This window comes from Cebus imitator, unplaced genomic scaffold (genome assembly GCF_001604975.1).
Source record: "Cebus imitator isolate Cc_AM_T3 unplaced genomic scaffold, Cebus_imitator-1.0 Scaffold9, whole genome shotgun sequence".
Lineage (NCBI taxonomy): Eukaryota > Metazoa > Chordata > Mammalia > Primates > Cebidae > Cebus > Cebus imitator.
In genome coordinates this window covers 8,208,621-8,223,406 of record NW_016107324.1, presented here as the reverse complement: position 1 = coordinate 8,223,406, position 14,786 = coordinate 8,208,621, and the positions used below count along the sequence as shown (strand labels likewise).

Genomic DNA, 14,786 nt, shown 5'->3' with positions numbered 1-14,786 from the left:
TTATTTAAAAATCCTGAACTTTAGAATCTAAAACTTACAGTAATTTAAAACCAACCAAATCACATCCCAATTCTTCTGAGACCTTTCTTTTCATGAACAAAAACATATTATAAAACAGAAGTTTTGGGGGGAAAAATCTATGTTTTACTTTACAATAAGTTGATAAAAACTGGAGAAACTAGAGCAAACAAATCCCACTATGTAGTACTGAAAACAACAAGAAAATGGCTTATTTCATTAAAAACAGTATAACCATTCATTTAAACTGAATGACAAGACTTGCTGTCTTTAAAAACCCAAACTTGAGATTAACAAAAATTACAGTATATTTTTAACATTATACTGTTAAAAGCTGGTGGGAGTTTTAAAAGTTCATTTTTACAGCTTTTGTAAGCATACAATATTACTTAAAAAAATGACTTTTACTAGGAGATCAGCAAAACAGATGTAGGAATGTTCCAACCATGGCTTGAAATTATGCATTACGATCCAAGCGAACATCAATTTCTCTGCCACTGATTTTTATGCCGTTCATTATTCTGCAGGCCTTTTCAGCTGATTCTGGGGAGTCAAATCTGACTGTTCCACAGCCTTTTGACTTTCCATTCTCCATTTTTATTTCTGCAAACATTACATGACCTGTAAAATAAAAGTTACAGAATTACTAGTCAGTTTAAATGAGTTCTAGTTCACTTTACAGGTTTGAAATTCCTCATAGCCAATTGTAATAATTTATTAAAAACATTAACATTAATGCATTAAAATAAGCATTACATTCAGAATAAAATACAATTCATATAAAGTAATAAATATATACATATTAGAATACACAAAATTGGAATCAGAGGAGATTTTCTTAGGATTTAATGTATTTTATTTATGTTAAATCCCCAATTCTTGAAGTGAATTTTATAAGCAGTAAGTCAAGCTAGCACAAAATGCCACCTACTCACCAAACCCTATGACAAACTTACTCATTTAAACAAAATTATTTTTAGAATAAATGGTTGCTTACTGTTCAGTCTCCCTAATGTGTCTTCCTTCCCTTTATATCCTCATTTCACCCCTTCATCCCTTGCAAACAAGTGCAACTGATCAGAAATCTAATTTCTATCCAGCTACAAAGGGCCACACTAATTCTGTTTTGCAACCATAGTGCAAATTCAGTATCACAATTTGAACTCAAAGTCTAAGAATGGCACTAAATATGCTATGGAAAGAGTCATGGGAAGAGATAGCATCAATTTAAATCAATAAAGGTAAAAACAGTGATGTCAAGAGGAGAATCTTGGAGAAGCTTCAGGAAAGAGGAGGAAAACCAGAAACCTGTCCTTATGCAGTTGTGATATCATTGCTAACTCTAGAGACTGGTATTTGAAGTAAATCAATACCATTTATCAAAATACAAAGTGGCCATAGAGTTCCTCACTGGACTAGAACACTTTTGAGAGTAAAAGGGGGAGTTATCAAAAATTACACATAAGTAACAGATGTAAAGTGAGACTATCCCCAGGCAACTGGAATACGTGGTCACTCAATCCAAACAGGTCATAAATTTAGGGTGTGACTACTTACCATAATATTTCACTCCCCACTAGATGTATATGTCAAAACAAATCAAGCTAGAAGACTTTAAATATTATAGTTGCCAGATCACTATGGGCTAATTTTAGTCTGGCAACCAAATCAGACAGCCAGACATATTTAGTTCTATAAAGGGAGAGGGGAGGGGAAAAAGAAGGGGAAAGGGAAAATCAAGAGGGCCTGTCAAAAAATTGCATAGGCCCTTTCCAGATAAGATCAAATTTTAACATTAATGCATAAGGAAGGTTTTTTTCTCTTGAAATCTTGATCTGAATGATCTCTTACCTATAACACCCTGGACTACTTCAGACTTTCACTTTTTCATCCACTCCCTATTACTGCATTTGTTTTTTAAAACCAACTGGTAGTCAACTGCTCACCTACTAAACACTAATTAAATGGTCTAAGATAATAAATGTCATGCTGAAACAAAACCAGTATCTTGTTACACAGGCCAGGTAGTCTTTAAATGTGTTCTGAGAAGTTATAAAATAGGCTAATCTTCAGAGAAATTACATGATAATGGTTAAAGTAGATCCAAATAATATTTAGCCCACAACTGGAATGAAATGGGGGAAAATAAGCAAAACACAGTAATCACACTTTCTAATAAACATCATAAAATGAAACTGAAAAACACATTAAATAAAAAAACTTTGAAGATAAATGCAGCACAATTTCCAGAGTTCTCTTAATATCCTGAATGCTGATACCTGAAAAAAAGTAAGTTTAATTAAAGAAGCATACCTTGGTAAATGGCAGCACCTTACAGTTATTTTGAAAAGAACTGTTGAGATTTTCAGGCGATTTTAAGGTTAAAGTTTCTTCCTTATCCTAATTTTACCTAAAAGTGTAGTTTTTCTTACGTATCCCATCATAAGTTTATTAGCAATAGTAAAGTTCACCTAAGCAAGAAATCTTCTTCAAAAAACTCAAAGGAAAATATGTCACTATTTCTTGCACAATCTGTCTCTCAATCTTTCAGGACAGTTTCCTCTTTTTTGCTTTCCTCTTAAATTGTCTCTTTCAGTTTAGAAATCAGCACTTAGACCTCCAAATTCCTGAACTCGCAATGACCTCAAAAATTCTCTAGTGGACAAGGTCCCTCAGCTAAGATACTTGAACTTTCTTACAGTTCTGATGCTCAAGCTATATGGACAGTAGCCATATATATTTATTTTATGGAGAGACTGCTCCCCTAAAAAGAATCCCAGCAGGATGGAACCAGAAACAGTTGTAAATTTTCTGAGTTTCTTCCTGATCCTATAAAAACACCAACTGAAATATTTTCTTTTCTAAAGACAAATAACAGGAGAAAAAAAAAATAGTTTCTAATAGCTGATGCTCTGAGGACCCTCAACTGAGTTAAATATTCACTAATTTTATATGAGTCCAAGAAAACAAAAACAGGACTGCAATTTTAGCAACAGCACAGGACAAAACAGTATGCCATGAGAAATTATCACAGAATAATCAAACATATTGCTGCTGTTACATATACTAGTAATAAAAAGGATTTATCCCACAGTAAAAAGAAACCTTTCTGTTTCATTTAACCTAGCCCATTAACATCTTGTGGGGTATATATTGGGATATGCTGGTATAAAAACATATATAAAAATAAAACGAATTAAAGAATATTCAATAAAATCTACTGCCTACGTGAAGTCGTAACACAACCATTAATGAAAAAAGGAAAATCAGGCATTCTACCATAAGAAAACATAATAAGGATATAAGGGATATAAAAGCAAAGTTTTCCAATGTTTCTTTACTAACAAAAGATAGTGCCTATCAATGAATGTTCATCATATGTCATTTGTAATATTACTGAATTTTTACTGTTAAATGATTCTAGAGTTAAAGTCCTCTCATCATGCTTGAAGCAGCAAGTACTTTAATCAAAAAATCTACCATAAACCTCCATTTTCCATGCAGTTAACAAGCACACTAATGTAGAAATACTACATAATGGAAATCTGTGGAACAAAGTTATATCTGTTTATATGGCTTATAGCAAGAATAATTGAGAATGAGTTTTCCTTGTGTTGCAGTGCTAAAATGTTACATTCTTGCATCATACTGAGCCAGAAGGCCAGAATGCAGCTAAAGTATACAGATGACATGGGAGCACATTTAAAAGATATGCCCATTTGACCCTATTAGCACAAGCTGAAATGATGTGGGGTCCAATACTAAATGGATTAATTCATTTATACTCAGCCTTTTTGAAAATGCGTATGTCTGAGAAATTACACAGGGCAAGAAAAAAAAAGAAAGATCTCTTTTGCTACAGGAAAGATGTGTATCTTACCAGCCTGGGGTCAAAAACATTACCTTTAGGGGCTTGATGGAATTAGAAAATAGCAGTTATGTTTCACTTATTTCTCATCTTATTATATTTGGAAAGATCTGAAAACAATTTTTTCAGAATTACAAAGGCTAATACAATGTTGTATTGAGGGCAATATAACCCATAATATAACATTTACTCATCTTTTGTAATTGCTCCATCAACAACAGCTAATCACTAGAGATAATTTACAAGCAGAGGGGCTTCCCAGGCACCTTTCACTGACAGATATTGTTTAGGGGAGATGCATTGAGTAATACTAGATCCTTATTAAGAAGCAAGCAAGAGAATATACTTACTCTCTTTGGGCTTAGAAGAAAAACAACAACAATAAAAGACTGCCTTTTACTGCCCAAGAGGCCATTACTAGCTTGCAGCATGTTAAAAAGAAATGTCTCCATACTAAGAAAAAAGATTTATAAATAAATGACATGGCAGAAAAATGGATGGTTCAGTTCATACTAGCTAGATAATTTGTATAGTTGTCAATATCTGGAAACTTAATTCTATACTATTATAACTTTATTTTCTTTCCCATCAATATAGTTCAAGGTTAAAAATAAGGGAAATATAGAGAATTGTATAAATATGGTGTTACCTTAAACTGAAATCTAAGAGTCAGAAACTTTTACAAAAGATAAAATAAAAATCATTAATCTTAAAATAGAATTATGATCAAAAAAGGATTATAAGAATGGAGCCAAAATAGCAAAGAATAATAATTTAACCATTATTTTATGTGGCTAAAACACTGTAAAAATTTTCCACACAGATTTAAATGGTTTTTCCTTTCAAAAAAATGTCTTGCAATAGCTGATGTCCTCATGTCAAAACAATGCCACTCTGACCAGAGGCCCACAAAAGATTTCAAATTTGCTGCAAGCCTTGCTTATATCTAACCTCAAAAGAAATTAGCCTACAAAGAATAAGGAACAGGCAACCCAACATTGGTCACCTATTCATTGTCATTTATTTGTCCTGCTTTGCTCTTTACCTTGCTAAGTTTCATTTCTACTTTTAACATAATGTCATACCTCATTTGGAGATTCTTTTTTTTCACTGAAACTACATCAACAGAGATTATACTTGCTGCCACTGCTCCTCATTTGATGTATTTCACTAAGACCCTATATACATTATTTCCTCTGTAGTCTACAAGATTCATGCCCAGATACTGCTGACTCATTCTGATAGATCTTCTTACTCCTGCTTTACTATTTTGCTTTCTCTTAGTAGTGACTATTAACCAGTTGACTTTGTTTTCAACTTTTCTTTTCAAAAAAATTTTTAAGTTTCCATTACTTTAATTTTGATTAGTGGAAATAAAAGGACAATTAAGAAAGAGACTGAACAGAACATCCTAGACAAATTCACATTGTATGTTCTTTGAGGGCAAGAGCCCTTTGTTCACCTTCAAAATTCTAGTGACTAGCAGACTGACAAAAATATGTTTGTGGATTTAATGAATAAATCACATATACCCAGAACACTTAACTTATAAATTTTTCATAAACTCTTACTGTATGTACAGAGGCAATAAAAGGAGCTAGGCTAAAAAGACAGTTCTTGCCTTCAAGAGCTTCCATACAGGAAGAAAATTTGAATAACTATTAATATAATAAAAGCTACAAAAGAGTCATGCATAAAGAAATCTAAGGTAATATTATCTCTGTAGTGGCCACAAAGGCTATTTTGTGACAGAACACTAAACCTATCTCTTCATGATCTTAGAAATTATACATATGCTACCTTATGTAGCTTCCTATTGTGACTCTAGTCTCTGAGATTCCATGCAATAACAGAAAAATGTTAATAGCAGCAAAAAATATTTTACTTTATGAAACTCACATGAATTCTCCCATTATTGCAAAAGAAAAAAAAGTGAGAATTTAGTCCATTAATATATTTTATAACAAAACTAAGTATGGTATATAAAAAGCTCTTTTTTAAAAGTAATAAACCATCTAATCTTCTGCAGACCTATGGAACATATTAAGGTTGTATAAGTAGTATCATTATAGTTAAAAAGAAGGGCAACCAAAATGTACACATGTCCAAGGCATTGCTGGCAGTGGGTTGTATGCTACCATCTAGGTTTCCTACGTTAGGTAGGAATACAGTGTCTGTAGAATGGGTCTCACATATTAACTCCCTTATCAATTGGATGTCAGCATCTCTGTTGGTTATGCTGATAATCCACTGCCCTATACTATAAACAAAGAAATAAATATACCATTTATTAATATTTCTCATGAGAAAAAACATTTTAATGCAAACAATGATCATATATTTATATTTTTAAAATGAGGTAGTAAGACAAACCCTATCTTTATTAACAGAAGACAATGATAGGATATATCCTAAACCTTGTTATCTAAACCTTGTTATTACCTAGTAGTAATGGCACTGCTCTAAGTCAAAAGGTAGTGAAATAATTCACTTATCTGTAGTGGAATTAGACCTGGCACACTATCAAGACTATCCAGGAATAGGCATCAGGCAAAGGTCTTAACACAGTGTTTAAGAGTTTACAACCAATTTTCCTGCATAATCATTATCAACATACTGCAGTCATTGGCATACTTACCACACTGACTGAATTTCTCTTTTAGTTTCTGCCAAGTCAAGTCAAAAGGTAGCTAGAATGAAAAGAGGTATTAGTAACATATATACAAGAAAAAAAAGAATTTCAATTATCCTTAATATTTATTTGCTTACATTTCTGACAAATATCTGGTTGCCTTTGGAGCCTATTCTGTCTCTCATTCCGCTTCCCATTGGACCCGATAAAAATCCTCGATCCATGTCGATGCTTCTTTCCAGTATAGCTCCTATACCTGGTCCCATTCTATCAAAGCTGGAACTCATCCGGTCCAGTCCCATCCCCATTCCTCCAGTCACACTGTTCATGCCACCCATTCCACCACCTGGATTTTCAAGAAAGGACAGGGGGATTTGGGAATTTCATGTTTTTGTTTCAAAAACATAAGGAAAAGGAGAAGAGGAGAAAGGAGGAAAAAAAGAAGAGATAATCATTTTTGAGAAAGAAGGGGGGAAATTAATTTGTATAATTAGATTATAAACATAAAAATATTTTAATACAGATAATAACTTTCCAAAGACCAGCATTTGCTTCAGTATACATTTGGTTAGCTTAGAAATTCTAGCCACTATATAAATACATTATATATATATAAACATATAATTTATATTCTGATCATAAAATATATAAATCCTCTATCAATCACTGCTTCCAACAGCATGACAGTTGTTCTCATCCTTATTTTTGTTTTCCAATAATATCAAGCGTAATAATTGCTAGAATAAAGATACACGGAGATAAATTCAAATTACTACAACTGTAGCACTCAAGCTGCTCTCATCATACTCTCCTACAGGTAAATATTCCTTCCCTAGCTTAGCTTTCACCTCAGCATCTTCACCTCTGTTTCCAGTACAGTTTTTCTTCTCATGGTAATTCAATAATCATAGCAAAACATAACTTTTACTCTCAATATTATAAAGAACTTGTCAAGGGAACAACAAAAAATGCTATCACTTCCCATTAGCCAGAGCTTGACAATTTAACTCTGAGCTCATACCTACTTCATTCTTACACAATGATGCTATCTCCTGTCCTTTTCAATTACTCCAATCTACTTATTATCAAAACTTTTTTCTTGTACTTAATATCCCCTAACATGGAAATTCTAAAAATTAACATCACCCTCAAATTGGCTTTCTGTGAATAACCAGTATAAAATCAGGGAAACAGAAGTATAAACACTGAGATAAAAGAGAAAGGTAGGAAAGTTAGGATTAACAGCAAATGGCTGTGGCTAAAAGATGATGCAAGAAGGAATAAAATGAGGAGGAAGACACAATAGAAGTAGATATTTTCAGCTGACAGGATTTTAGAATTTACTCTTAGAATAGTTTAAATAGATTATATTTCCTATTTGTGAAATTTCATCAATTAAAGGACGTCAATAAAATATGGAGAGTTCAGAGACATGGCCCAGTAAGCAAAAGAGGTTAAAAATAATAATAATAAATAAGCCATGTGTTCAGGTTTAATATAAAGTCTAAAAGGTAGGAGCAGAAATGGATGAGAGATTCAGCATTCCCTAGTGTTGCAAGTATTCTTGATGCTAATACGGGAAAGGTTCAAGAGGAAAAGAAATAAGCGCCTCTTTCGACCTTAGCCCTCAAGCTCATGAGGTGCCTCAAAGTGTTATATCTGCATTTACCAAAAGATATAGATATTTACAAACAAAATAAGCTAGTCACTAATTGCTACTACAGAAAATAAGCAAGGAAACAAAGTTGGTGCTAAAGCAAAAGTTGTTCCTGACACAAGATCAGATTCCTTAGCTAGAAAGAAGTTTCTTGGATTGACTGTTGGCACACAGTTTAGAAATATCAAAGAAGTAAAATTCAAACAGTTAATTTAGAAATTTCAAACAATAATCAAACAAAGTCTTAACTATTGAGGTTTCTCAAATTATAGCAAGACACATTAACATGTAAGAACAAAGTATTACTATACTACAATAGCTACTCTTGCAAAGTCTTTGCAAGCACTCAAATATTACTGAATAAATTCTAGTAAAATTTAAACCTACTTATTCCAGATCCTACTGGACCCATGTTAGAAGCTCCTATTCTTCCTGCAAACCCTCCAATCATTGCACTGCCTAAACAAGGATGGAAAGATAATATACTAATTAATTTGAATAATCATACTTTAAAATTTCCAAGGTACTATGTGCTCCAATGTACAATAACTGAAAAGCATAAAGTTCTACTTAAAATAGAGTTCAAATATATAAGATGTTGAAAAAGAGGGCTAGCATATTAAAATCCTTAAAGTGTTTTCTTCAGGTAATAAGTTGTATAAAACATTATAATTTTCTGATGTTTCGCAGAAAAAGAGAAACCAGATTTTGAAAATTAGAGCCTACAAAAAGAAAAGAAGTATGCAGCCAGCCCTACCAAGTCTACCAAAGGAATCTCCAAAGCCTCGATTTATTCCAATATCACCACGTCCAAAATCTCGCTCCATGCTACTAGTCATCGCACCACGGTACAGCTCTGAAAAAATTGTGCAACAAATTAACCCTTTTCAAATATATCAGTGCATTATGAAAACATCAGGAACATATCTAAACTATGAAAAAACAGCATAAGTCACAAATACAAAATAGTCTGTCATTTACCCAACTTACCTCACATGCTATATATACCATCCCCATTCCCACCATGCCTATCTTTATCCCATAGTGTCTATATGCTTTCTGAAGACATTTTTAGCACCCATTCCTAAGTTACAGGGTGGAGATTTTAATAACGGGGAAAACTAAATGTGCACATGCTTCCCACTGCATACATGTACCTACCTCCCATTCGGCCAACTCCTCCAAATCCTCCCATGCTATTCATTGCTTCCAGACCACCAAACCCTATTCCTATGGAATAAAGATTAATTTTGAGATCCAACTGTCAGTCATGTAGCTGAAAGATACATTTTGTAAATGTTAAATCTCACCAGTAAGCTCTTCAACCACCCTACCTTGTGCAGCTACTTCTTAATACATCACTTTCCTTAAAGTATGTACCAGGCTCAATTTCTGCTAGCAGCCTTTAGAACATGAGCCAACAATAAACCATGACTTTTTTTTCATGGAATTCTCAACACAGTTTCTAGTTTATTAAAAATGGTGATGGGTACATACAAAAAAACAAATCTTTATACATACCTCCTCCAATTCTATTCATTCCTCCAAAACCTGGACCATCCATTCCCATACCTCAAATAAAATACACAGTATGTACTTTAAGTAAATTTTATTTTTATGACTAAAGAATGATATAATGCATTATAGCAAAATATATACCACTGGTCTAACCACAATGAAACACTAGAGAAGCGGTGGGGTACAGGAGGCATGGTTTAAAGTGTCATGCCATAGGAGCTGTCTAATCACAAATCCTCAAAAAGGCTTCTAAGAACATTTATTAGACAAGAAAGCAAAATTCACTAGTAACACCCACAACATTCAGCTACAGAATATCTAGAACTAGGTAATCATTTACTTTTTTCCACAATAAACACAGAAATATTACTATCAATGATTTTTTTTCCAGCACAGACACAGAAATATCACTACAGCAGATTTAGAGATCAGGCCAGAATGTAAGGACTCCTCTACACATGGCAGTTAAAGGAGTAGTATAAAATTTAAAATTATAAATAGTACATATTTAGGAGGTGGTAGGTAGGTGTGAGAGTCTAAGGATAAGGGAGAAAACTTGTCTGGATCAGAATGATTACCATAATGAGCCCATAAAGTGTGACTACAGCATCTCAACAAAAATAGAAACCTCATAGCATTTATCAGTATATCAATTAAAACAATAATTCACAAAGTATGGTCCAGGGACTCTTTAGGGTTCAATAGGTCAAAACTATTTAAGTCACCAAATACTACCAAGACATTATTTGACTGTTCTGCCACTGTTTTTCTTGAGTTTAAGATGTAATTTTTCAAAGACTATATGATACACAATATCACAAAAAACTAAATGTAGAAACAAATACAGTAGCATGGATGTCTAATATTAAGCCAAACATTAAAAAGATGTGTGGAAAGGTAAAATAATGCCACTCTCCTCACTAATTTCTTTTTTGCATTGAAAAACAGTTTATTTTCTTATAGATTTTATTTATGTTAACAAGTAATGAGTTTATTTTTTAATACATAATTTTTCTAATTTCCAAGTTTTCACTTGTAATACATTTCATTTTTATTTCATTTATAGTATAATAAATACCAGTAAACACTGGTAATTATAACTATATAAACAAAAGCATTTTGGGGCTCTCAACAATTTTTAAGATATAAAATTAAAAGTCTGGGTCCTAACACCAGAGTTTAAAAACCATTCTCCAAAAATGAACTGTGAGTTCCTTCAGATGAGCAGCCAAATAACTACCTGAAAAGCCACATTCCCAAATTTAAGTTGGCTATGATATTATAGCATTTCAGCCACTCCATAAATACTGTACATACATGACATATTCTCCTTCTGCCTTAAAGGCATTTCAAAATCAAAAGTGCTAAAAGGCTAGCTACAATACAGCTGGCCCCAAAGAAACCTTCCTGACTTTTGCCTATCTCTTTCATGTTAGCTGCTCTCAAGGTTTCATTCCTTTTTCAGACTGAAGTGACATCATAAATATCTAACTATTAATTAGAGTCCTTTAAACAGACCAGATCAATGGCTTTATTAGCTAGCATATGTATCATTTAAAAAGAAAAAAGAAAGTTAGAATACTCACCACCTGGACCTAAATTTCCCATTACACCACCTATGTTCAATTGGCTGGCACTAATAGGCTGTCCACCTGGACCAAGTCCCATTCCAATGCCTCCAAGGCCACCTAAAACAAAAATGAGAAGAATATTACCAAGATCCATATATGATTAACTAATTGGCAAGAAAATTTTTTAAAAAGCCATATACCTGAAGTAGTATCCCTAAAATTTCTGCAAATTTGCACTGGTTCTTGTTTTTATCTAGAAAGTAGCACACTGAATCCTGACTATAAAACCATTTATTAATGAGAAGTGTTTTATGATATGAAACATGATACAATATAAAGTACACCTTATATACCACTTAAAGGTACAATGAAAGGAATAATAAAGTATCGAGAGGATTTTGAATATCATAGCACCTTATATATGGCACACACATCTGAAAATGAGCATCTTGCCCAAATTTGTAGAACCACTTCAAATTTGAGAATTACTTCTTAAACAGTTCAAATAACACTAAAAAGTAAATAACCATGTAAGTATAACATTGCATAAAGCAAATATTACATTACCTAGTTTTCTTATTGCTATAAATATTTATTTATACTTATATGGCACCCTAAGTGTTTTAACATCTATTATTCATAGAAGAGGAAATTTTTGAGACCTTAGGTTAGTTGCATAATGACATGGAGCTGATTTTAAGACTTTGGTCTTTGTTGCCAAACTGCACAACAAAAATCTTAAAATCAACTACAGGAAGAACACAGATTACTTATAAAGAAATGATGATTCAACAAATAGTTGACTTAATAGCAACGGTATAAACCTGAAGACTGCAGAATACTTTCAAAGTGCTTAGAGAAAATAATTATCAATCTTAAACTATAAAACAAGTTAAACTATCTTCGAAGATGTTTAAAAACCAAAACTGAGATAATTTACTAATAAAAGATCCTCACTAAAACAGCTTCTAACATATATACTTCAAAGAAAAAATGAACACCAGAGTATAAAAGCAGAGGAGTAATGACACAAGAAAATGGTAAATAACATTGTCTAATTTGTGGGACAGAAAAAAAACAGTACAGAACCAATAATACAAAACTCAAACGTTCAGCAATGATAGCATATAATTCAGTAGGAAAGTGACTGCATTCAAAGGTCACTCTACTATTACTAAAATAATTATATTAACTTCAGGATTCATAGAAATATTAAAATATCCAGAACAAACACCAAAGAAGATAGGAGAAAAATAAGTATTTGTAAAACAGAAAAATAAAACACAAAATAATATAATGGAAATTACCCAAATGAACCAATACATGTGAAGAAACTGAACTCTTCAATTTTATAGGGAAAAAAACTATCAAAGTGATTTTTTAAAAAGTCTAATCCCAACGATAACAATGTTTATATGGGGGACGTCTAAAACAGTAAAAAGATAGGGAAAATGTACCAGGCAAGTACTAAACAAAATAAAGTTGTTGTACTGACATTAATATCAGACAAAAGACTTAAAGTAATTACTAGAGAAAAAAAATCACCCATTAATATAAAATGTTTGATTCACTAGGAAAATATATTAATTCTAATCTAGATGGACTTACTAAGCTAGCTTAAAAATATTTAAGTAAAAAGAAAAAGTTGACAAATCTACTATTATACTGGGCAACTTTACCAGACACAAAAGATAATAAGATAAAAAGTGTTACAGACAAAATTATTAGTAAGAATCTAAGACAATTTAAATGAGTAATACACTTGATTTAATGGACATATATAGATCACTGCACTCACCAACTATTCCCAGAATACTAAGAAAAATGCGTCATATGGTAGGCCTTCCATAAACCCAATTAATTCCAAAGATTCACACTCATATATAAACCATGTTCTCTGACCAAATTGAAATGAGAATTACTAAGAAAAAATAACTCATACCTTTTGAAACTGAAAACTTCTACTTTCAAATAATATATGGCTCAATAAGAAATCATAATGGTAATCTTTTTTTTTTTTTTTTTTTTTGAGACGGAATCTTTCTCTGTTGTCCAGGCTGGAGTGCAGTGGCACGATCTCGGCTCACTGCAACCTCTGCCTCCTAGGTTCAATTGATTCTTCTGCTTCAGCTTCCTGAGTAGCTGGAACTACAGGTGCACACCACCATGCCTGGCTAATTTTTGTATTTTTAGTAGAGATGGGGTTTCACCATATTGGCTGGGCTAGTCTTGAGCTCCTGACCCCATGATCTGCCCGCCTCAGCCTTTCAAAGTGTTGGGNTTTTTTGAGACGGAGTATCCCTCTGTCACTCAGGCTGGAGTGCAGTGGTGCGATCTCGGCTCACTAAAACCTCTGCCTTACAGGTTCAATTGATTCTTCTGCTTCAGCCTCTGAAGTGGCTGGGACTAAAGGCATGTGCCACTACGCCTGGCTACTTTTTTTGTATTCGTAGTAGAGATGGGGTTTCACCATGTTGGCCAGGCTGGTTTTGAACTCCTGACCTCAAGTGATCAGCCCGCCTTGGCCTGCCAAAGTGCTGGGATAACAGGTATGAGCTACTGCGCCTGGCCCATAATGGTAATTTTTAAATACTCTAAAAAGTGACCCATCATAAAAATGTTCCATAGCAAAACCCATGTACTAGCTTTATAGTCATAACTGCTTATATTAGAAAAGAAAAGCTACCAATTTAAAGTAAGCATTCAACTTAAGGAGTTAGGACAAAAACAAACTAAACCCAAAGAAATAGAAGGAAAAACATAATAAATAAGGCTAAGAGCAGAAATTAAAAATACAAAACATCCAAATTCAGTTATTTGAATACACTATTAAAACTGACACATTTCTAACAAAATTAACCAAGAAAAAAATAAAAAACGCAAACTCAGAATTTTTAAAACAGAACCATAGATGTAAAAAAATTTACTAAGAGATAATTGTATGCCAAAATATTTGAAAATGAACAAAAATCGAAAAATCCTTAGAAAAATAGAAATTACAAAAATTGACTCAGAAAACAATAGAAAATATAAACCATCAGTAATTAACAACTTCCCAAAAACAATAGATGAAGGCCAGTTTTACACATAATTTCTAGTTAATATAAAGAGAACAGATAATTCTAATAAAAAAGAACAAATACTTTCCAACTTAATACACAATAACTAAAAATTAAACTAACCTAAAAACAGAAAAATGTATAAAATGTGGTATCAGCAGTTAAAATGAAGAAACTAGAGCTACATCTATCAATATAAATGAATTTCCAAAACAATTTTAAACAAAAAAAAAGCAAGTTATATAATACATTATGATGTTACTCAAACAAAATTGTAAATCCAGCAAAACAATTCCCTATGTTTATGGTAGTATGGTAGGTATGTGTAATCAAATTATTAAAAACTAAGGCCGGGCGCAGTGGCTCATGCCTGTAATCCCAGCACTTTGGGAGGCCGAGGCGGGTGGATCACGAGGTCAACAGATCGAGACCATCCTGGTCAACATGGTGAAACCCCGTCTCT

General features: G+C 32.8%; 1 protein-coding gene across 4 annotated transcripts in view; it reads right to left on the bottom strand.

Annotated features, from left to right (window-relative positions):
- Positions 1 to 7: 7 nt before the first annotated feature.
- Positions 8 to 14,786, bottom strand: part of MYEF2 (myelin expression factor 2) — a 37,086-nt gene continuing 22,307 nt past the window's right edge. The window contains exons 10-17 of one of the 4 annotated variants that reach the window (XM_017545140.2): positions 11,280 to 11,381; positions 9,697 to 9,747; positions 9,337 to 9,405; positions 8,933 to 9,031; positions 8,563 to 8,634; positions 6,656 to 6,864; positions 6,525 to 6,576; positions 8 to 639 (exon numbers count right to left, since the gene is read on the bottom strand). In XM_017545140.2, the coding sequence (XP_017400629.1) occupies positions 476 to 639; positions 6,525 to 6,576; positions 6,656 to 6,864; positions 8,563 to 8,634; positions 8,933 to 9,031; positions 9,337 to 9,405; positions 9,697 to 9,747; positions 11,280 to 11,381 (818 nt within the window). In that variant the 3' untranslated portion in view covers positions 8 to 475. The remainder of the gene's footprint in view (positions 640 to 6,524; positions 6,577 to 6,655; positions 6,865 to 8,562; positions 8,635 to 8,932; positions 9,032 to 9,336; positions 9,406 to 9,696; positions 9,748 to 11,279; positions 11,382 to 14,786) is intronic. The other 3 variants (XM_017545156.2, XM_017545150.2, XM_017545168.2) reach the window with 3 other exon arrangements.